Here is a 24952-nt window from a genome sequence, read left to right as displayed (position 1 = left end):
TTGATAGTAATTTTAGTGACGCAAAGTGACATAACTTGCGTCAGTGACTGAAATTATATTGAAATGAGGAGAAAAACCACCTAGTGTGTTCACGAAGTCCGGACCGTATAAAAGGGTTTGATTCTGTGATCGGGATCGTATTCAACTTAGATACGTATTAGAGACAACAGCGAGGTAAGAGAGTGTTGTGTGTTCAGTGAATTGCGAAGTATCCATAGAGTTTGGTGTTTTTCTTTTTAATTTTCACTTTCTCAGTCTTATATTTCAATTACGATATATTTTTAACTAGACTATGAAGAAACCTCTACATAACATACCTTATGTATTAGTTTTTTTTAACTAAATAATTGGAGATATAATATATGATATCATTTAATTAATGGGTAAACAATTTAAAATAGCTTCCACTAATAATAATAGAGAAAATACAGAAATAGCAATATAATAAATGTAATTAAACCTAATTTTTTTTTTGTACTGTACTTGGTATATTGAGAATTTAATAAATATATATTAATTTTAAGACTATTGAATTAGTGAAAGATATTTTACAATAAGTACCTAATAGAAGGAAATTAAACGTTGGGAAAATTGAAATTGAAATTAAATTAAATTAATTAAACCCTATAATACCCCTTACATTTTATATTTCAATAAAATTTATTGAATAATATGGATTACATTAAATCGCGTACAATCTTTTTATTGACGGTCAAAATGTAATTTACGTTCGGGTCTTGTGTTTTAACCCTAGCCCATAATAGTCGCATTTTATTAATTAATTTCTTATAAGTTCAGGCAATAAAGGTAATTGTTTCAATTGAAAATAATAAGCAGTAACAAACGCAAATGATATTTCAATACCTCCTAGCGAGCATTTATTTGTATTAGATGCATTAAAAGGAATGTTCTGTTTATTTATTACAATTATGTTTTTTTATACTTAGCTTATTTTTAATAACTACGTAAATAAAGAAATTATCGCTACTGAAGTACAAAGTAAGTAAGTAACAAAGGAATCATAGTATCAGAAAAGTTTCTTGCTCTATACAACAATCTCTATAGTATATATATAATTATAAGTGTATATTAATATCTAAATATGTAGAACATAATTTAAATATATGTATAGAATAGGAGACTCCTTTTTGATGATTAGAGGAAACGTGTCAGAACATTTTTGCATTTGCATATTTCATTTTCACTTGACGAGTAGTTTAAGTGGGCCGGCAACGCACGTGCGAGCCATCTGGCAGTGTATCTAGGGGCGTCCGTATCACTTAACAGCAGCCTCCTGTCCGTTTACCTCCTGTTATATAAAAAAGGCGGTCTGTCGCTCATACGTCATCGACTTTTGGGACCATGATCCTTCATTGTATAGCCAAGTGCTGATTGTGACAATTTCAGCCATATTCAATCTTCTACTAAGCTAACTCTATCTTAGCTGGTGTTCTTTACTTCTACGCAAGATGTCAAATCCACTCGTCATTTAAAATGTATGCATAGTAAAGCGCGAGAAATAGTACGTATAAAGTAATTTTTGCAGTGTTGGCCTAGTGGCTTCAGTGTGCGATAATTATCCCTGAGGTCGTAGGTTCGATCCCCGGCTGTGCTCCAATGGACTTTCTTTCTATGTGTGCAATGTAAAACGTTAAGGAAAACATCGTGAGGAAACCGACTTGCCTTAGACCCAAAAAGTCGTCGGCGTGTGTCAGGCACAGGAGGCTGATCACCTACTTGCCTTATTAGATTGACAAATGATCGTGAAACCAAGAGAATTCTGAGGCCAGAGATAAAAAATGCGTGTAGCGCCACAGATTTCTTTTTATAAAGCAATTTTGGCGTTTTTTTCTAACAAGATTATTAAAAAATATCGCTCAAACATTCCCTCACGGGTGCGGCGTTTCGTTGATAATTTACTTGCGTTCATAATTATTCAGGCGTTCTATAACATCGTGTGAGGCATAAGGACATGACTGTTACTTTCAGTTGACTGATCAGATAAACGGGTCCGATAGTTCTATTCTTGACAATAGAATTGCTTCAATACAAATTGCTAGATACAATAAAAATGCGTCGAAATGCCTCGAATCTCATGGTTTCCAATAATATTACAATAAACTATATCCATTAAGCTATTACTTACAACTTATAAACAGCAATTAGAACAAGCTTTTACTTATATTATTATTAAGTTTGTAAATTAAAATATGTATTTATTGTTACAGATCGTACCAAATAATACTCACCTAGCGCCATCTACCGTTGAAAAGAAAAATGTTCAACTTAGTTTCGCTACTTGCCACCGCGGCGCTGGTGTCGCTGCAATGCTCCAGGCAAGCTTACGCACTCCTGGAAAGACCAAAGTTAATTCAACATAATAATTTAGAATCTAATGGTTAGTATTGGTGTAATATAAGTTTAAGTATTCGTTAACTAAGAGGGTTTTCAGTGTATGTTCAATAACTTATTGTCGTAAATTATTTAGTTTCCCTGTGAATCAAACCCGACAAGTTTAGATTATTGTTATATTATGTAGAAATCAAACTTTTTCTACCTAATTACGTATATAACTCAAAAATTGTAAGAGATGTGAGGTATCGTAATCCCATTCTAACGATAATAATCGCATACAGCGCCCCTAGTGGTTACGGTCAGAACTATGACTTCCATACAAACGATATTTTATACGACATTGCCGTACTTGTACTAAAATTCCAAATTTCCTATTTATCGGGCTTTTTATTTATCATTTAGTTGACTTATCAGGAGTATACTTACCGCTTTCAATATTAGCATGCCAGTAAAAATTCATACAGCGGTATGGGCGGAAATCATGAAATTTAAATCGACCTCAGCTGTATTATTTCTTCGAATTCATTAATAAACCTTTAACCCACATACATTTATGTATTATTTTAATATCGCTTATTCCTCTCAGTACCTGAATTTAATTCGCCTTTGAGATGTTTCTAAAATGTTAGATTATTACTATATAACAACGATCTTAGATACAAACAAAAACTTATTAGTGATAGAAATTGATACACAATCAATCATAATATGACTATTCCAAAATAGTGTTTGGCGGGAACTCCAATCGTCATATTTCTATTTGATTAAATCAATAGCTTCCAGATACTAATTACAATAGTGGTAGATGGTTTGTCAATAGTGTAGTAGCATCATAAATAATCTAATGGTCTGGTGCCAGCGGGTTCCGACTCGCCCATAAATATCATGAGGATATCTCGGAGTAGTTGTCGCCCGGGCCAGTCGGGAGACGCCAAGCCCACCAGTCCTTATCTTACCTTATAAATAAAGGCCCTATTTAGGAATGGGGATATTCCCCCACTCCCCAGTAGCCTAGCTCTTGAGCCATAGATCTGCCTAATCACGTGCCTTATATGCTATTTAGATATTTAAAAAAATATTCTGATGTTTATATTCTATAAACGCTTCCCTGCAGGTTTGCTCTAAGGGAAAGCATGAGCCTAAAACCAGTCACCTAAAATTTAAGTCTTATTTATTTTTATTACCTTTGAGTATTACTATTGAATTCCTCTTAAAAGCGCATATAAGAAATTAACTATGTACAAATTAATAAGATGTGAATGGAAAAGCTATATTTCAAAAGGTCACAGACTACTCGATTGGATGAAACGGCGGTTAAATTCGGCTAGGTTTTTACAAATTTAACTTTCTAATAATGTCGGGCGTTTTGCGAGTCAATATATTCACCAGATGTGCGCATTATGTCCTGAATGGATCTAGATTTTTACTTTTTTCTTACGGGTCTTAGATTATTAAACGATTATAAGACATAGGCAGCCTTGTGTGTTCTTTTTTAAAAATGCGCCATAGATACATATTAAAATAAAAAAACTCATTTCAAATTTAGAAAACATAAAACTTTATCAACTAATTTTAATCTGTGGTCATGTGGTAATTTGGCGCCAAATTCGAGCAAAGAAAACATTGAGATGTTCAAACAATATTTTATTTACGTGTACGTTGATATACGAAAAATTCATTTAAATAATCATGAGATATTTACAAAAACGTCTTTGATTCCAGAAATCCCTACCCCTCGTCGAAAAGAGCTTCACAAGTATGTGAAGATAAACGAAGGACTTCCTGAAAGCATCACTAATCCAGAGTTACCACTTGTACTGCAGTGTGTGATTTGGGGAAAACCTTCTCCCGTCGTAACCTGGCTGAAGAATGGACTAGCAATAACTGATGTAAGCTAATATCCAAATACATTTATAATCCGAACTTTCTCGCTGTAACGTTGAATAAATATACCTTCATAAAATAAAATAAAATATGTTTATTATGGAACATACGATACAGGTATCACTTATTCCACGTCATTAAATTTGAATTTCCCTACTCATCGGCAAAGAAGACAGAGGGTGTAGGCCGAGAGAAAAAGCCGGCGTAAAAAACTCGGTACTCTTTTAAAATATCAAATCATCAAACACTTATTTTAAAACAAATATCATATAAACGTGGAATAAACAAAACAATAGTACGGATGTGTGTGTGTGTGCTCAAGGTTTGATTCAGTTATTTTTACCTTCACGCTGTATTATACTTGCAAGTGTCCTGTTAGTACTGGAGTAGTATTTTAGTTGTAGAACATTGGGCCTATAAACAATAAATAAATTCTTGGGTTCCTTGATTATACTTCCATCATTTTGTCTTCTAATACTGAGTGACTTCTTAACTAACATAAAGAGTTTGTATGTTTGTAACAAAGAGATTCAGGACCGATACCAAATTCACCTTTCTTCTTCTTATAGTCCATATCATCATATCCTTGCGATGCCAACCAGGCGATCATCATGCTAGTTTAATTTTGGAGGCCGCACTTCTTAACAATGACTTGGCGCTTTGACAAAACCATTGTCTTAAGTTTTTTAACCAAGACGTGCGTGTGCAGCCAAGTCTCCTACCTGCCATTTTGCCTATGAGTTGAAGGAGCTCATATTTTTTAGTGTTACGAAAAAACGTGTCCGAAATACTCAAGTTTCTTTTTCTTAAGCGTCATAAGCACTCCTTTGTTCTTCTGCATTCTATCCAGCACGGTTGCATTTCGTATGCGGTCTGTCCAAGATATTTTATGCATATAAACCCAGATCTCGAACGCTTCCAGTTTTTACTTGGTTAAATTTATATTTTAATTTCCCTAATAAAGCATGGAGTCTTTCACGCCTACCGTGAAACGTTCATTGATACAGATTATATCGCGATAATGCGTCGTTTGTATCGAATTATTACCACCTTTTGGAGGTCAGTAATAAACACTCATTGATGAACAAATACCTTCCTCGTGTTACATAAGCACATTAAACAAAATTTATAATTACAATGCATGTTTTAATTGCAGTTTGAAGAAGACTCTAACGAAATATTCAGTAGTCATCCCACCAGCGTGGCAGGACTTACGAGCAAACTAGTGGTAGCTGCTCCAGCGAACGGCGATGTTTACACGTGTGTGGGCACGGCTGGTTCTAAGCAGAAGACTAATTCGACCACTATTTACACAGATGAAGGTATTATTTTATTTATAAAAACTAAATACTCTAGGGTCAGGTGGGGTAAATGCGAGTAGTATAACTAGATTGACTTGTTATTTTGTGGTCTTTTACAATTTACAAATAATGTTTACTGTAAATATTAAACCTGGTTTAGGCTTTTATTTGATGTAATTACTTATGTTTAATTATGGATGATTACAGATTAACTCTCTATTGCATTTTCCCGGTGTAAAGGGGTAAATGTAAAAAATATGTTAAAATTCTAATAGTGTAGATAGTTACTAATCTGGGGTAATAGCAATAAAATATAATTTGGTTTTTATTGGAACGAGATTGGTGAAAATCTGTCAATCCATCAGATTCAATAAGTTGTCAGAGTGTAGTGCAAGAAGTACTTTACGTGTATAAGAGATGCCAGCACTAATTTATTTTGTGTGTAAACAGTTAAAGTTATGTTATTACATTTACCCCACCTGACTATATATGCTTTAGCTCCAAATCATTTGCACATGTATTCGAGGCTTGGGAGAATTCACAGGATGCTTTAGGCATATTCTGTGACTTGTCCAAAGCTTTTGACTGTGTTTGCCATGACACACTTATCAAGAAACTACACCACTATGGCATTAGAAATAAGGCTCTTAGACTTCTCAGTTCATATTTAGACAATAGAATACAAAGTGTAGATATTAATGGCAAAAAATCAAAAGGATCTGTGGTAACTATGGGTGTTCCGCAGGGTTCAATTCTAGGTCCTTTCTTATTCCTTATCTATATCAATGATTTACCTTTTTGTGTAAGGGATGATCACAAAATCCTATTATTTGCGGATGACACTTCGCTTGTTTTTAAAGTTAAGCGTCAACTTGAAAATTTTGACCATGTTAATTTGGCACTATCTAAGGTTGTCCATTGGTTTAATGTTAATAATCTGCTTTTGAACTCAAGTAAAACTAAATTAATAAAATTTTCTACGCCTAATGTGAGACAGTTAAGCACCAATGTACAACTGAATGGAGTAGAGTTGGAACCTGTTGAGTCAACTGTTTTTCTTGGCATTACTGTTGACGCTAAACTACAGTGGGGCCCACACATTAACAAATTGTCTGGAAGGCTCAGTTCAGCTGCTTATGCTGTAAGGAAAATTAGACAAATTACTGATGTGGATACAGCCAGAATTGTTTATTTCAGTTATTTTCATAGCTTGATGACGTACGGCATTCTCCTTTGGGGAAACTGTGCGGATATTAATACAATCTTCTTATTACAAAAAAGAGCTGTCCGCGCTATATATAACTTAGGTCCTAGAGTTTCTCTCCGAGAGAAATTCAAAGAGATAAACATTCTGACTGTAACTTCACAATATATTTTTGAAAATTTACTTTATGTTCACAAAAACGAACCGGATTTTGTCAAATTGTCTGATCTTCACTCCCGAAATACTAGGAATAAAAATAATTTAACAGTTCATGCTAACTCGCCTTCATAGAATAAGCAACTCGTTCATGGGTCAATGTATACGCTTTTACAATAAACTTCCTATGGATGTTCGTAAACTTCCCCTTAAGAAATTTAAATTTTTTATTAAATCAAAATTATTAACTAAAGGATATTACAGGATATCCGATTATTTAAATGATAGAAACGCCTGGGATTGAGCTGCTCGCTTATACAGCTATTGCTTGTGTTTTTTTTTTAAGCTGTCTTTCACTTCTTTTTTTTTTTTTTTTTGCATGTTGTACATATTTACAATCTGACATGTCTTGTGCTTTTGCATATGCATTTTATTTTATTCTATTGACATGTTTGTGCTTAGTGCATATTCATTTTTTTACATTTTTTTTTCTCTACATTACTGACATGTTTTGTGCTTAGTGCATATTCATTTTTTCTTTTTCTACAATACTGACATGTTTTGTGCTTTTGCATACAATATTTTACACTTTGACATGCCAAGTGAATAATGTTTATATTACGATTATATTTTTCAATTTCATTATTTTTTCCTTGCTTTAAGGTACACCTTAAAAATACATTTTGTATCCATTGTAAGTGTAAACATTATGCGGGTATATCATAAACTCTTTTGCTTGATTTATAATTTGATACATTTTAGTCTATAGTTATTTTGGGCTGGCGATCTGAGTGAGTTGGTGCCCCACATATTTTTATGGTGCCACTGGCGGTATTGTTGTGTACCGGGTTGTGCAGCTCCCTCAAAAATGGTTGAGCTGCATGAGCTATTCGGGGCATGCTAGCCGTCTGCTGGCGCAGGCTTGCTCAGATCGATCTGGTTCTTTCTTCCAAAGACCAGTCCAGTAAATACTCTGCATTTGTTTACACCAACTTATTAATTTATTATTGTATTATCTGGACTATAAAAGAGACCAAGACCCCCGAGTTTGTTTCGACATTTCTTCTCAGGGCAGTCAGTTAGGAAATGTCGACTTCATCTAGTTTAGGAAGACATTGTAAAAGTGATTTATATAGTCCTACTTGCAAGAATAAACTATTTCATTTCATTTCATTTCATTTGCGCCTATTTAAAACAATTAGCAAACATTCAATCGCAACTAAAGATGTTTATTTCTCATTATTAATATATAATTAAGAGGAAATATATTAACTAGTACATACATTAGGCTAGCTTATAAACTAATTGTGCTAGTAAAGAAAGCAAAAGTATAACAGGAGGCAAGAAACAGAAGACTTATAGATAGAAACACAATTACGTAAAAAAATTAAGATAATACAATAAAAGAGAGTATTTTAAAATTTCATAATGTTTTTGATGTGCAATCAGACTCACTTAGAACGCGGCCATAAATATCAAACCTAGATAAACTAAAAAAGTATTTAGAGTGTAACTTTCGTACATCAAAAATTTATTGGGTTTTGATTTTGATTAGAATCTACATTACGATAAACAATTTAAGCAAGAAAGATTTCAGTATTACCAGGAGTTAAGATATATAAGAATAATCATTTTTACAGATTCCGAAGAATTAGATCTACCAACACCACCACTCATCACCGCATACTACAACAGCATTCTGCAGGTGAAGGGCTCCAGCATCACACTGCCTTGCCGGTACTACAGCCCAACGAAAGCGCAAGTCTACTGGTTGGACAGGGATGAGCAACTCATCTTTGACAATTCCAGAATGAGGGTTTGTATTGATTTTATATTGAAAGAAACATACACAATTATTAAAGATGTCACAAACAATTGCAAAACTACTCTGGGTATAGCAGAGACTTAGCTAACTTCCTTTGACTTCCAAATGCCAAAAACGTACTGGAACTAAAGGCTGATTTACACAGGGTCAGTAGACAAGTCAGTCGCAGCGCCAATGTCGGCGCCGCGACTGACTTTAACTGTTTACATGAAGTAAGTAGTAGTGGTGCGTTTCTCACGATGAGCACACGTGTGTGAAGTCAGTGGGAAAATGAATTCGCGAAAACAACTAAAACGACGATTTAATTATTTGTTGAAAAATTTATAAATTTTGCTGTTGAATGAGTTAATAGAAATGGTAGAAAATGAGATAACTAAAAATGAACAACGCTGTTGACCGCATTTATTTATTGCGGTAATTTAGGGATTCAATATCCCAAAGGCACTCGTTTTCGCCATATAATTGCACCAATTTTAAGGTTTCGTCTTCGCTAAGCTTCATTTTTATCGCCAGCGAAAAATGAACTGACTTGTCTGTTTACACGGGGTTTATTTGGCTGGCGCGGGGGTTCGCGGGTGGCGGGGGGCGCCAACTGACTTTAAAATATTCGTGTCCCAATATTCAAGTCAGCGCTGACTTCTAGCCACTGTACTGACTTCAAATCAGTTTACACAGGGTTTTTTTCGGGTCAGCACTGACTTGCCTCGAATTTGTAGTCAGTTACTGACCCTGTGTAAATCAGCTCTAAGTTATCCCAAATGAGTATATGATATTTTTCGATATCAGTGAGGTCTTCAGGTAAGTCTGTGATACGACTGGTTGAGATCCTCCCTTTGACAATATCCTTGCTCCACCGAACTGGACAGGAGTCGCGATGCGCTGAACTCTGTATCTTCATGAACTTACTGAAAGACACTTAGACAGATTTGACTTACTCTTAGTGAGTCGATCAAAATAAAACAATAGGGATTAATAATATACTTAGGTAATAATAATTTTATTTCCTGTTTTACAATAGTTGGTAGTTGCTATATTACAGTCATCAAAAAAAATGATTTTTGTTAGTAGGTATACAATATACTTAGATATGATGTAACAAATTTTATCATACTTTAAAAAGAGGATTTATTGCTATATAAACAAAAGTAAAAAATAATAATACTGAAGTCTACAAACATTATTCTTCAATTTACATGATATCACACATTGCCTTCAAATATTATAAGGCACATAAAACTTGTACTAATACCTGATTTAGACCCCAATTTCTTATTAAAGTATTTATTTTAGACATACTATGATGGAACTTAGGATGTTCTGTCTCTATTTTATTATATAAGAGGGGAAGCATGGACACTCACATTGCCAGAAGGTTGCAAGTGGGTTGCCGGCCTTTTAAAAATTAGTTCGCCCGTTTCGTGAAAGACTCTCAGTCTAATTGGTTCGGATATACTTCAGTGGGCAGCTGGTTTCACATAGTGTGGTGCGCGGCAAAACTGCCCTAAAAAACGCTCAGTTGTGGTGCAAAATTATTAATTACTAAGCTCTGTAAATGTTTCCAGGTGCTGCCTTCTGGTGATTTGCACATCAAGGACTTATTTTTTGATACAGATGTGGGTCAATACACCTGCACCGTCAAGAATAGCTATGGCACGGACACGGCGTCAACGTTTCTGTATGTTCTTGGGGGTTAGGTGTGTATACATTTCTAAAAAGTTTTGAACAGTACCTGAACGTACTCTAAGCACTTACTTAAGTAGTGTAGACTGACCTAAACTTAAACCTATATGACTGCGATGGCAAGGTTCGAGACTTATTTTAGGAAAATCCTGTAGGGCTGAAGTAAACTCACTACTGTCCATGCTAAGCTGTAGTCTTATCAAAAATAATTTTATTCTCTTATTAAAGCTAAAATAACAAAATCAACTTTTTTTGGCGAATCGGCAAAAATTCATCAAAATATTTATGTAAATGGATGAAACATTTATTTATTTGAATAAACCAAAGGTGTTTAAATTATGTTTAAAAAAATATTGTATACTGTTTATTATATAAAACTAGTTTCTTTATTGGATCTTTTAGGTGTTGTTTAATTGTTTTGTTGTTGTATATTGTTTCCCAGTAAAAATTAGGATTGTATAATCAAAATTGCTTTATAGCACTTAATCAATGTATGCAGTAAGTATGAAAACCTGAAATGTTGTTTATCATGAAATATTTTAACCAAGTTTTCTCGTTTGTTAAAACATTGTGTCCCCATTTCGTATGAAGTCAGCCAATCAGTCGACTTATTCTCCGATATTTCACAACACCTAAAAGTATATTTTAAATAAGAATACTAACGTGAATTATTTATTCCAGATAAATGAAAAAAAATATGCAGCAAGTTACCCGCCGACATCGATGTTCCTACTTAAATTATTATTAGCTTAATTATTGTGATTTATGTACTTAAATATGTTATCGTAACTTAAATAATGTTTTAAGATTCGTTTTGTACATTTAATTAGCTAGGGAAATGTCAAAGTCAGTTGACAACTGTCAACTTAACTAAGTTGTTACGATATCTTTTTCACAACATGTTGGAACGGAGTTCCAACCGTAAATATCTAAGATTTAACATTTCTTATAATGTACCTAAAATTGTTAAGCTTAAATTGCATTTATTACATTAAGTTATTTCTGTACAGCTATTGTTTATTTTTTACCAATATTGTATTTATTAAAAATAGATGTTTAACCATTGTGATGTCATAATAAATGTTTTATTGAATTTAATTGCAATCTTTTTTTATATTGTACTAGTTATAATATTCAGGTGAGCTTTTTATTTATAACATTAATTTAAAAGCTTAAAAGAGTACCTAACTACATATTAATTTTTCTGTCACGGATTCTACGAACAACGTGTCTTTGATACAGCCAAATATTTTCACATGAGCAACAAGCCAAATCCTACTTGGGGGTAAACCCCTAATCTTGTTTTCTGTTACAATTTACACATAAACTTTATTACATTATTTATTTGTTTCCCTCGACTATTTACAGTTAATGTCAATTTGTAAACACACACAAATACAAAGTAATATATCAATTTAACAAATTACACACAAATCTTTGTTATATTGTCATAAAGAACGCCAAAAGGTATTAAATAGATTATATTTACTTATACGAACTATCTTAATCTAAAATCTAATAGAGATTCTTTACTTTTGACTTTAGTTTTTCCCGTCTTGTCACAAAGTTTTATTGCGGAATAAATAAATCATCTTAATGAGTAAAATCTCATTACAGCCGATTTTTGGACTGTTTGTTTGCTTCGATCAGGTAGCAGTGATTGTAGCACTGATCGGAGCAATATGAGTGACGCTTGGAATAGCTGCGTTCTTGGTCTTGCCCCCTCAATACGCAAATTTAAGATCCTAGAAAGTCAATCAATCGAAAAGCTGTCAAACCATTTCTTCTTCTTTCATTGTCACATACGAATTAGAATATGGGCCTAAATTGGGATAGCTACAAATTACAATCGATGTTCTAATTTAGTATTATTGCATGGTACCACTTAGAAAAAAAACTTTTGCAACATACAAGTATATTAGAAAACGTTTCCGTTATAAAAGTAATAGAAAATATATTTAATAGTGTATAAACAGCTTAAGCAAATGTAATAATTGCTCCATATTGATTGATGACAAATAATCATAGTATAATATGACAGTAATAGAAGAATAGATCATCGAAATATATAGTCTGTTAAGTGTAGTCAGTTCGAAGCGCAGTTAATTTTAACCTTTAGTCAAATGCCAGACGCGACTCTTGGGAACAGAAATATGAAGAGACTTCTTCAATATTATGTTTTAATTATTTTTATAAGTTCTAAAACAACGTGTATGCATAAATTTATACAACAAAATATCACATCACAAATTTTACACAGATTTTATTATTAGAACATAAGCAAGTTAGCTAGGAAAAAATAAACAAGCAACCACAAAATAATAAAAAAATATTTAAATAATAATAATACGTTATACTCGATTTAAATCTCGTTTGCTATTCTCTTCTTTTCCACATTCCTTCTGACCTAGTCTCATTCCCCTCAAAACAACAGGATTAAAAGCAATGACATTTTGGAGAGAACTTAATTTAATATACAAATGACCAGGACGCTTACTATGCTGGGCCGGTAAGGTCAAACAAACTTAGTCCCTATCATATTTTTTCCTATTACCTCAATAAATGTTCATTGTTAGTTAGACGAAAGCTTCTCCAATTAGTGATAGCCAATTACGAGTTACACAACGGCGTTCATTTTAAGCTTAAATGTTAAAATTATGCTATACAATAGTCTCGTGCGGAGCATATTAGATTATGGTACAGTCATATGGAGGCCGCATTATGCAACTCATATGTTACGACTGGAGCGTGTACAAAAAAGATTTCTATGGCATCTGCTTTTTTCCAGTGGCATCTCAAAAAAAAAGTTGCCTACATACGATACAAGGCTAGCGCACTTCAAGATGTTGTCACTGGAGAATCGTTAGAAAATTAAATGATGTATCGTTTGCCTTTAAGATACTAAACAATCAGCTAGATAGCCCCCACTTGTTAAAAAAATTTCAATTCCGTGTACCCAATAGATATCCCAGACATCCCATCCTTCCATTTATCCCTCCTTTCCGGAGAACGCGTTTTGGCCGAAATTCACCGATGTCCAGATTGAGCATTCTATTAAACGAGCTGGATCTAGACATCCATAGTTGCTCACCTCAGACTTTGAGAGTGATTTTCGTTTAGTGTTTGTTTAAATTTTATTATTGTTTTGTTTAATTAATTTTATTACTTCTTGCATGCATGCCAGTAAGTGTTAGACACATTGAAAACTGTATTTTATTTTTTCTTCTGTCAATGTATTAATGTGCCAAGCGTTGGCAAACTTTTATAAATAAATAAATAAGCTTAAATGTTACCTCATATGTTAAATAAGAGCCATAAGCTCATACAGCTTTTTTGGCAGATAAACCAGCGCAAACATTTATGTAACTAGAGTTATCGAATGTCCTCGTGTATTTTACGGTCCACATCGTCTTCTTGCACTTGGCCTGTTTAAGCTTTAAAATAACTCCAGCATTTAGATGACAGATGAATTTAAAACCAATTTAGAATTCTACCAGCCCTTAAACGCCATTGTGTTACTTGGATATTCGGATTTTTGTATTCAAAGTAGCGAAATAATGACCTAAAATTAAAAATAAATACCTCTATTCACGTCACTGTTCCACAAAATAGTACAGAATGTGAGCGTTACCTTGAGAACATCGCAGGCGCACCTTTCTTTCAAGCTTACATCTGAATCTATAACAATCTTTCTCAATATAGCCTTCAAATTGTTTCACTACTTTGCATGTTTTCGTATCACGAAACGTAGGAATATTGTTCTTAACGTTTTCATAACATTCACAAGCGTCTTTATTATACTTTTTCTCCCTTATTATAAATACTCAGGTTTTATACGTACATTTAATTGTTATTGGACAAATTCATTATGTTGCGTCTGCGCGTGATGGACTAAACATGCTGTCCAATCACAATCAAACGAAACGCGCCGTAGTTTGTCTTAAACTCAATTTCTCACCCACAGAGTACGGACATCGACGTTTTGAGCCTGCGATCACCTAAGGAGGCTTTAAGAAGCCTAGGATTAATTGTCAATAAAGTAACCCATAACTAAAACCAATCATAATTACCAATACCAACACACCAATAACTTTGAAATTGACTTGGAAATTTTCTTACGAATAATAGTTATTTAACACTCTCGCTGTCCATTTTATTTTGAATTTTATTTCAGTTATAGTTCTCGTGTAGTGTAGACTCAGTTGCCACACTTAGACGCCTATTTCTTCTGTTGTGTGTTAAGTCCTGGCTAATTAAGCCAGCCTACCTCCTTCTAGAAGCTCGGAAGTTTCCAGGCACTTCGCTTCACGGACCAACCTCGAATCGAATTTTTGTATGAAAATCTGCAATGCTCTTGGCGCAATTGGAACTACTCGGAAACATGCATAATTTAGATAGGATTCGAGTTGTTATTTATCAATTGTATAGTCGAAGCTAACTATTAAATTCTGACATTATTAGTAAAGTTCGTTCTGAGTTCCTCAAGAAAGACTTGATACATTTAACTCTTTCAATTTATGTGTTGAAACCGTCGTGATTGTGTGGTTTCTTACCCTCGTCTTGTGGTTATTGTTTAGTAATGTTTTATACTTTGAATTCTTTCCTCGACCATCGTATGTAATGTTTAGCGAACATAGCATGCAAGGTTATAAACGTAGAAAGAAAATACATCGGCCAATAAATTGTAAATATAAAATATATATATATATAGTTTTAAATACGATCGATTAATTTAGGTACTTAGGAAAATTATTTGCTAAAAATAGGTTAAGGAAATAAGATTTAAAAAAAAAACAAAAATATGGACTGTTATTATTATTGTAATAGTAATTTATACAATAAATAACAATAACAATAACAATTTGAAATTATAATATTATATATACCAATGGCGCTACAACCTTTTTTAGGTTTTTCAGATTTCGGTATATGTTACGTGATCATTTCTAATAGGCAAGTAGATGATCAACCTTCTGTGCCTAATACACACTGTCGACTTTTTGGGTGTACGGCTTGCCGGTTTCCTGACAGAAAGTCCATTGGTGCACAGCCGGGGACTTACGACCTCAGGGATGGGAGTCGAACGTTGAAACCACTTGGCCAACTCTACTCTATCCAATTATAGTATAACGTAACATTAATCGTCATTTGATATTTAGAACACATCCTTTATGAATACGTAGAAAACTAACCACAATTAATCGACGGTTCTTGAAACATTTCCAGAAACAAAGCTTTAACTTTACGATACTATCACAATACCAGTTATATAAACATTTTACATTAAAGTACCTTAATTTGAAATATAGTGGTAGGATATTTGATTATTTTTGCCGTTTTTTCATTCCAAACCATAAAAGTTAATTGCAATTCTGTATTAATGAGATAATTCAAAAACTTTTTTTATAATTGTTCTTTTAAATAACATACATCGATTCATCTATCATGGTCTACTTGAACAAATGCTAAAACTACAGCCATTTCAGAAAATATATAATAAATGGCCATTGCAAAAGCTCTCCAGGCTTTGAAAAAAGGTAGCGTCATTGAGTTGAACAAGCTGTTTTCGAATTTAAACTTAGTTATCCTATTTTCGACGCTTACTAGAAAAATGTCAGGTAGTTCAAGTAGTTGTATTATATCCAGAATGCATCTCGTTAAAGAATAATAATATTAATTTAAGCTAATTTAATAATATTATGTTTTTTTTGTAATACGTAGTGAACGTAATCAGCCCGGACGACGTAGAAAACTTTCCCAAGAATTGGATTATATTCAAAATATAAATTCAATTTACACAATTCAAATACTTGCCGCTTATCACCATATTGTGGTTCATAAATTTGGCGTATAATTCTCAGGTCCCAGGTTCAGTTCAGTTGACCAGAGTTGAGAAACACAACTGCAAATAATAATTGTTGGGTAGCTCCATAATTCTGATACACTCGCTGTTCCTTGCTAAATAAAAAAGGGTGCGTGTACTTATGTACGCGCGTAAGAAGTTATACTTCTTTGGCATTGTTAAAAATAGTTTATGCATGCAAATAATTAATTACAATTAAATAATCAATGACTGGAAAAGGAGTCATTATAGTCAATAAAGTTCAGTTTACATTTGAAAAATTAAATAAATAAATATTTATTATTATTCTCTTACATTAAGTGTAACATAAATTCTATTATTATTCGAATGTTGTTTTTAAATTATGTCCAATGCCGTAGCATCTTCCGTGGGCAACTTCATTCTGTTAATTTTGTGTCACGGTGCGCGCGCATCGTAAACTTTCACTCTCATAAATTTTTCATAACGCGCCTTAAGAAATATAACTTCAAAACAGGCTTGAATAGATAATGTCATAAAAAAACTGTATTTGTTTCGTGTTATATGATCAGCTGTTTGCGCCTGACACACGCCCTCGATCTTTAGGTCTAACCCACGCTCCCTCACGATGTTTTCCTGTATTAATTGTGCACATAGAAAGAATGCCGTGAATAGCAAGGTTTATTTAACGCACCAATCTATACATTTATTATTTCTGATCCAAATTTGACAGTTAGCATGTTGAAGGCCTGCCCTATCACGAGTTCACTTGTTCACATTACTCACTGTTGACCCGTATAAATCAACTTTTTGAAACATTGTGAACATTAAGCCTATTAGAAGCATACAAAACGCCATTACCACAAACTACTCTACGTCAAATAGTTAAACAACAGACACAACACACTGAAACAAACTTTTAATATTCATAGCTAATTATTTATGGTATGTGGTAATATTATATTCACATGTTAAATAAAGTTTTCATTATAGGAATTTATGAACAAGATCTTGGTGAACCCCGCCCATCACTGTGATTAAATTAAAAGCACTGTTCTGGGACCAAATCCCTAATAATAAGGACAAATAACATAACTCATTGTCTGGTTGTTTAAATTTTCATAGATGATATGAAGTAGTAAAATGATTGCCCCAAGCCCCATTGGGGTAGATAGAGCTTTAAACAGTCTGTAATTATCATAATTATATGATCATAATTACTTAAATTCGTGAGAACTTTTATATATTAAATATATTAAATCATTTTTTAACCGTGACCTAATAAACACTAAATATATCACGACCTTAATGCCAACTACTCAACCTAATAAGCAAACGGTTCAAGGTTCAACGATCGTCTAAATAACTATTATTAAATGTAATTTTCGGGCATCTCTTGTTATTGGAACTTGTTAATAAATTCTTTGTTGGGGGTTCCTTGCGAAATGCATTTTTTAAAGACTTAAAAAACAAATAGAGTATTTAATATTAAAATATTATTAATAGACATTTACTGAGATAAATAGATTACCGAAGAAAAACATTAATTATAATAACATTAAACGAGAATTAAAAAAAAAACAATTTCACAATACTCTAAAATGTTACAGATATGAGATAAAATTAAAGAAAATCATCGGCGTTACGTCCCATACTAGATCTTGGTCTCAGACCTTAGTGTCATGATCATAATAATTTAGTGTCAAGTGAGCAGCCTTCTATGTCCATCAAGTCTTTGATTTTCGTTGGTTTCCTTTATTGTTTACCTTCACCGTACGAGCAAGTACTTGCCCACATAGATCCATTGCTGCAAAGCTCAACCCATTGCCTCATGGAGGAGTCCAACACAGCTCTCAAGTACTATTATTAGTAGCGGCTTACTATGAAATCAGTACATAATATTATATGGTAAACGTTTCAGTGTTTTTTTTGAAGTGAATAATTTTTGATGATGAGGGTATAATTTTTACGGAACGACACGAATATGTGCAGCGTTTTTGTCGAAAAAATTTGCCGATTGAGAGAGAGAGTGAGAAAGGGCGAACGTAGCATGAAGCAACACGCTATTGGTTGATGTATTTGTTTAGTTTACATTATACATATTAGAGCTTTAGATGGCAATTCTGTCGCAAAATTAAATTATGGGATTTGGGTAGCTTAATTACTCAATAATTAATTTTCAATGAAGTTTTAATTCTGACATGTGTACTTTGTACGCACGCACATTTTTATATAATAGGAGGGCAAACGAGCCTTAACGGGACGCCCAAAAAGGGCAGTCATCGCAGTCCATAGACACCCATTTTTAGTAGGCGCGTTGCCGGCCTTTGCGGGAGGAGTACACTCCAGCTTTGAATAGTTGGAGGTCGTATCTCTCTGGAAAGACCCCCACCGGGAGTCGATTCCACAGTTCGCTAGTTCGCAAAAGAAAATGCCTTTGAAACGGATTGTGGAAGACTTCCAGCCAAGGTGATGTTGATGAAATTTTGAATTGATACGGCTCGTACGGTGTTGAAACGAGGCAGGAGGGATCCACCAAAACAATTTTAACATTATTTATCCATATATTTTGTTTATGAGCCTTTAATGATTACTTTTGTTTTTCGGTTCTTCTGTTATTTTTGTATTGTCTACTGACTGTTGGTGTGTCGGCAATTAAATATCATAAACTCCAGCACAAAAACCAACCAATATTATAACCAAGAGAATAAGAGTATATCCATGAAATCCCATCGCATAACTCCTCCTTTCTTGGCGAATCCTTTAAGTCCAACTGCAGAGAAGTTAGGCTATGGAATTCACTTCCCGTCCCTATTCGCTTAGCTCCTTCTCTATCTTCCTTTATTTCTTCTGTACAAGCATTATGGCATGTATCTGGCCACATCGTATCCCTAACTTTCGTACTAACTACTAACTGACGTGAGACTGATCTGAAATTATCGTGATTCATGTGAACTTTTTATTTTTCATGTATCCTTTATTTGTTTGTCTTTCTTTCTGTTTAGTTTTTATCTTAATAACTATATGTAATATGTATTTTTGCACTTCTTGCCTACCTTATCTCATTGAATACATTCTCACAGTGGTTGCATGGAAGAGATCGCTCGAAAGCGATAAGGTCGCCAGTTGCCCTCCTTTTCATTTAATTATGTTCAATCTTTATATAGTAATGCAACAAAGTGTTAATAAATAAATAAAATCTACTTCAATCAAAATTCACAGACTCCTAAATCTGTAGGCAGGTTGTGGGTAGCACTATCGATTCTCACAGCTGTCCTTGACTCGACGACATTGCAAAACTGTATCATCCATTGTTCATTTGTTTCGACAAGTCCTCTCCAATCCTTGACATACCAACAATTGATACATTTCTATCTTTATGGGGCATCGCATCGGAAACGTGGATGGATTTTAGTAAAGCTTTTAAATGCTGTTTCGTTAATAGTGGCATCACATTCAGGCATGGAAAATGTCCCAAAAATAGATGAATGAAACCAAGAAACAAAATGTTCAAGCTTTTTGGAGTTTAAAGAGTCATATCCGAATCATCTTTGTTAAACAACTTTCGTAGATAGTTTTTGCTACTGACATAGTGTTAATTTAAAGAAGCAATAGCAAGTAAAGAAAAAAAAGACAATTCACAAAATATATTTATAAATTGCAGCCTATGTGTTATTCTTAAGTATTTAAGCTATATTTTTGGAAAGTTTCATTAAAATCCATTCAGTAATTTATACGTGAAAGAGTAACAAACATTCATCCATATTTACAAACGCGTTTATAAAATTAACGGGATATAGTAGATTGCTTTTTAAGAAAGAGGAAATAATTTTTCAAAATTCCTGCTCAGGGACTGATTTATTATATACGTAAGTATCTAGTTTATTTTTATATAGCTTATGCAAACAAATTATAGATCAAACTTAGCAATCATATGACATAACAGAGCCTTTGAGACATTTAAAACAAAACACAGTCACTTGCGTCCTCTCATCTTAATTGCTACGACCAATTTAAAAATCCTTCCCACGGTCCTTTCATAATTAATATAGACCTCAACGCTTTGAAATAAAAACTATTTTACTATTAATCGTGCAGCGCATATGTCAAGATATATTGGTCCCCCTAAGGTCTAATTCGATGTAAGATAGTGACCAAAGTAATTGATAATCATAGTGCGTCAATTTAAAATTATTAAACATTACCAGTGGCTTCGCATGCAGTGCATATAGGAGTATATAATCTTTATATATATTATTCTACTGTACGTGTGTATGTCACAGAACTCTTAAAAAGCTGGACCGATTTGAATAAATTTTTTAGGCGCCCTGGCGAATCACAAATCAGCCCGGGAGGCTGCTTTCGGTATCTAGGTTATTTATCTATTCAGCAAATAAACAGCTGGTATATATATAAATCTTCGTGCATGTGTTCGTAATTAAACTCCTAAACGACTGCACAGATTTTGATGATTTTTTTTGTGTGTTCAAGTGGAGTCGAGAATGATTTACATTATTAGTTTTTTTGTATGTAAGATGTGTGTACAGGCCAACGTCTGTTGGATCCGCTAATTGATTATAAAAAGTATAACGGACGGCCTTATGACGACCTCTTGCAGGCCGGCAACAAGTTCTAAGAGAATCACAGAGAAGAGAACCTTAATTAATAAAAATATTATAAACCAAAAGTTTAATATAAATAGCAACAATCACAGACTTAGGTAGAGGATAGATAGTAATGAAATAAAAGATATTTTTAAGACGTAGAGCTTCTTCTTCTTCTTGAAGTGCCTCTCCACTACTGGAGGTTGTGGAGGAATACTCCTTCTTATTTTTCCCCAAGCGCATCAGCTGTTCTACGTAGAGCTAGTCGAATACAATTAGAAATTATCCACAACTAAGGTTTTAAAAGACTTACACACTAAAACATATAATATTAGACTATTCAAAGGGGAACGCTGCCAGAATTTTCAGGACCTTGCCTAAGGGATTTAATAATGTATTTTATTATATTTTAAGGTTAGTTATTTTTTTTTGTATTGTTCCTTCTGTTATAATAAATTCTACTTTTAAGACTATTAAATAAGATGTGAAAATATTTCAATAAACTTTTACTAATCTTTTCATAAGAACGCAAAGATAATACTTCAGTTCAAACAGTGTCATTAGTAATGTAGTTTTTACTCGTAATTGGGTTACGTTAGTTACGGAAAATTTTGATACACTTTAGTTTGTGTTAAACATTTGACCGGGCCTCTGATTTAAAAGTAAACTAATTTATAAGTATTTATTTATTAAGTAAAGGGGAATTTTACTTAACTTAACACTTAACACAATTAATGTCCCTTTATAAACTAATATTGCCTTTAATTAGCGGTACATTTAAATAAAACTTTTTTTACGAAGCGAATTTAAATTATTTACATAACTTCTCTCGCTGACCGCAATTAATGTACTTAACTTACTTTAAATTAATGTAATATATTACGACGTTACTATTAACGTCGAGTGGCCTTAACAAAATAATTAACTCGTGGTTAAATCTATTACTAAGAAAATGATTTGAATAAGCTGAACAACATCCGCGCTATAGATTTAAAAATTATGTGTATCTCAGGAATGTCACGAAGATTGACAAGTCACGCGTTCACAAGTGCAAGGCGCAGTTCTATACTTTATTGCTCTTATATACTATAAACATGTACAATATGTTAATTGATGTCCGAATGTAGTGGTTGCAAAAAACAATACTAATGTAGCTTTATGTGTAACTTTACACAAGCCGCTGCCATTTTTTCCCGCGTTGAATTGGTCTTAGCGTTCACGCCATTTCATATTGCATCTCTTGACAAAATATGCGCTCGTTCAATCAACCCTTTAGTAGATTTGTTGTCTATGAATCTTGAATAGCTCGGCTGGTCTTGTTATCATAAAAGTATAATAAAAAAATATTAAAATAAATACTTATTTCTTTTAAATATATCATCATAGTTTACGGTTATTTTTTTTTTAATCTAAGATCATTCTAATATGATAAATGATTTCTTTAATTTGATGTTATAAACCCTTTATTTTCTTTCGTTAAACCATTTTATCATAGTAAAAAATGCGTGTATATGTGTTTTCTTCACCTAAATAAAGAACATTTCTTAGAACTGTCCAAGAATGCCAATTGATACATTTACGTAAATAACCACAAAAAGTTTGGTTATGTCATCAGTACTATGTAAAGTACAGTTCTCTGTGCGTGAGGTCACTTGCTAATGTAGTTCTATATATGGATAGCAAAAAAAATTATATACATAAAGAAATTATAACATAATATATATGTCGCAAATTCGTTGCGATTAATATTTGCAAAGTCGTACACCATTTTTATTTAATATTTAAACAAGGATCTCGACAATGACTTTGACACATTGACATCTTACAACCTGTCAGATGTCTATGATATTGCGTGGTATTCCCATTTTAGTAAAACAAATGTCGTGTTGTTTTATACATAATCTCTGACATATAAATCAGAATCGTATTACTCTGCGAAAGTATGTACCACTAAATCAAAGCGCTATATTTGGTGAGTCATGGCTGTTTCTTCACGTTTTAATTCGTTAAAAATCCATTGGTGCAAAACTGGGAGCTCATATTTATGTACTCTATTCAAGATATTTAATCATATTTGCTGTCGGTCACTGGGCTTAAAACGACAAGTCATTAGCATATTGCTTGCGCATCCTAACAAATGATAAATCAGGTTCTACTCGCGATTCTAGATAATTAACATTTCGGTTTTGATTAATGTACAATATAGGATCGAAAAATGTGGTTACACAAAGTATAGCTTTTTGCGTTGCGACCTTTATAATAAAGTTGAAATTACACTATTTTAATTATTCAGAATCTTATAATAACATAAATATAGCAGCTATAATTAAAAAAAAATCGATCTTAAATATAGTCCAAAATACATGTTGGGTGTATCAAACATGTCTATGTGTCAAAACAAAGCCAAAATACACAGAATTAGAAGTTTTACGTTTATACGTTTGTTATAGTTTATTAACTAACTTTACTTAAGGCAGAGAATTTCCAGGCTTCCTGGACAGCTTTCTTAATTTCATTCCCTAAAGAGCCACAGAACTCCAACATCACCGTTAGTTGCAAAACGCGAACAGCAGACAGTCCAACATAACACTGCCAGCAGTAAATTCGCTAGTGACAAAGCGACTTCTAAGCCTCAACAGAAATTATCTCAAATTACTAATATAGACTCTATATCTCTAATTATTTTTCTATAATAGGGCCACTGTCTCTTTAATAAACATCTCTTTGTCCTTGGCGCGACCGACAGTCCCTCGTGCAAAGGCTATTTCAGCACAGTGCAATCAGTCACCCACGTAGTCCAGGAATGCGTGGTTGAGGTTTCCCAACGAACAGAAATCGGAGCAGCCCTGCGATTCTGTATTATATTTATTTATTGTTTTTTTATATTTATTGTTTATCAGAATGCCAAATCATAAAATGACTGCTTCACGACTGATTTGAGAGCGACCCCCGATGCGAAAACCGCTGTGTGAGTTCGAAAAGTGAGTTACAGAATCGCAGGGCAGTAACGTTGCTCCGTGAAGCGTGCGAAGTACCCAGGAAACTTCTAAGCTTCTGGAAGGAGCTAGGCTAGCTAAATTAGCCAGGACTTAACACACAACGGACCGAATGGGCGTCTAAGTGCGAAGACTGAGTTCACACCACATACATACATACAAATTTCAGATTTTATTTTTATTATAAATAAGCATAAAACTAAAGAATATTTCAAAACAATTCAAAACAAATAGACCATAAATACTTCAAACGATATTTTAATATTCTGAAGTATCGATAAGCCAGTGTTTACATCATATATTTTCATGACAAAGTTATGCTTAAGTGGAAATATTTATTTTATATAGGAAATGGTTAATTTAATTTATGGCATAGATAATTTAAACTGCACTTGACATTACGCGTAGATTATTAAAGATGACTTCTAGTTAATGTTATTGATTTATTTAATACATTTTCAATAAATATTTTACACTTCTGCTTTATATCTATTATAATGTATATATTAAGCCTGTATAACTCTGAAAAGTATATAAATATTGTCTATTATTTACGCAAGTCACACAATTTTAAAAGAAAATAATGTACAATTATATGCTAATACAAATATGTCTCATTTTTATAGATTCACTGCATATTATCTCTTAAATGCATCTTGTCTATAGTGCTTCCTTTGAGCGAAAAATGAGGACAAATGCCACTATACTATTTGTTCTTGGCTCGTAAGCTTAAACATGCGTAGAACATGAACCCCGTACTACGGGTACAAACAACAAACGTGTATCTAACCACTTTTCAGGCAGTGATCAATAAACAAAGCGATTTATATATTATACTGCGAAGTCATTTTTAAAATAGTCATCACACATTATCACATTGGTGTGGCTTCATTTATTTTCTTTAATATAATTGAATACTTAGGCATAGTTGAAGAATACTTAACACTACAGAAAACGTTTTGAAATATTCACAACAGTACTTCAGGATTTAATCCTATACGAGTAGATTTTCAAGTACATAATACGTTGAGTCAATATTTATTTTAATATCATATTTATATTTATAATAGGTTATTGTTTATATAATTTAATTTTGTAATAATGATTTTTCTTTCATATAAATTCC

General features: G+C 33.1%; 1 protein-coding gene across 1 annotated transcript; it reads left to right on the top strand.

The window, feature by feature from the left end:
• Window positions 1-145: 145 nt before the first annotated feature.
• On the top strand, window positions 146-11465 carry LOC125055508 (neural/ectodermal development factor IMP-L2-like). The gene is made up of 7 exons (XM_047657971.1): window positions 146-174; window positions 2229-2398; window positions 4078-4244; window positions 5396-5561; window positions 8541-8716; window positions 10288-10419; window positions 11087-11465. The coding sequence occupies exons 2-6, from the start codon at window positions 2278-2280 to the stop codon at window positions 10417-10419; spliced, it is 762 nt and encodes a 253-aa protein (XP_047513927.1). The 5' UTR covers window positions 146-174; window positions 2229-2277; the 3' UTR covers window positions 11087-11465.
• Window positions 11466-24952: the final 13487 nt, after the last annotated feature.

Source organism: Pieris napi, chromosome 13 (genome assembly GCF_905475465.1).
Source record: "Pieris napi chromosome 13, ilPieNapi1.2, whole genome shotgun sequence".
Lineage (NCBI taxonomy): Eukaryota > Metazoa > Arthropoda > Insecta > Lepidoptera > Pieridae > Pieris > Pieris napi.
Note: the sequence above shows the minus strand (reverse complement) of the source record. Positions and strands in the feature narration are given on the sequence as shown.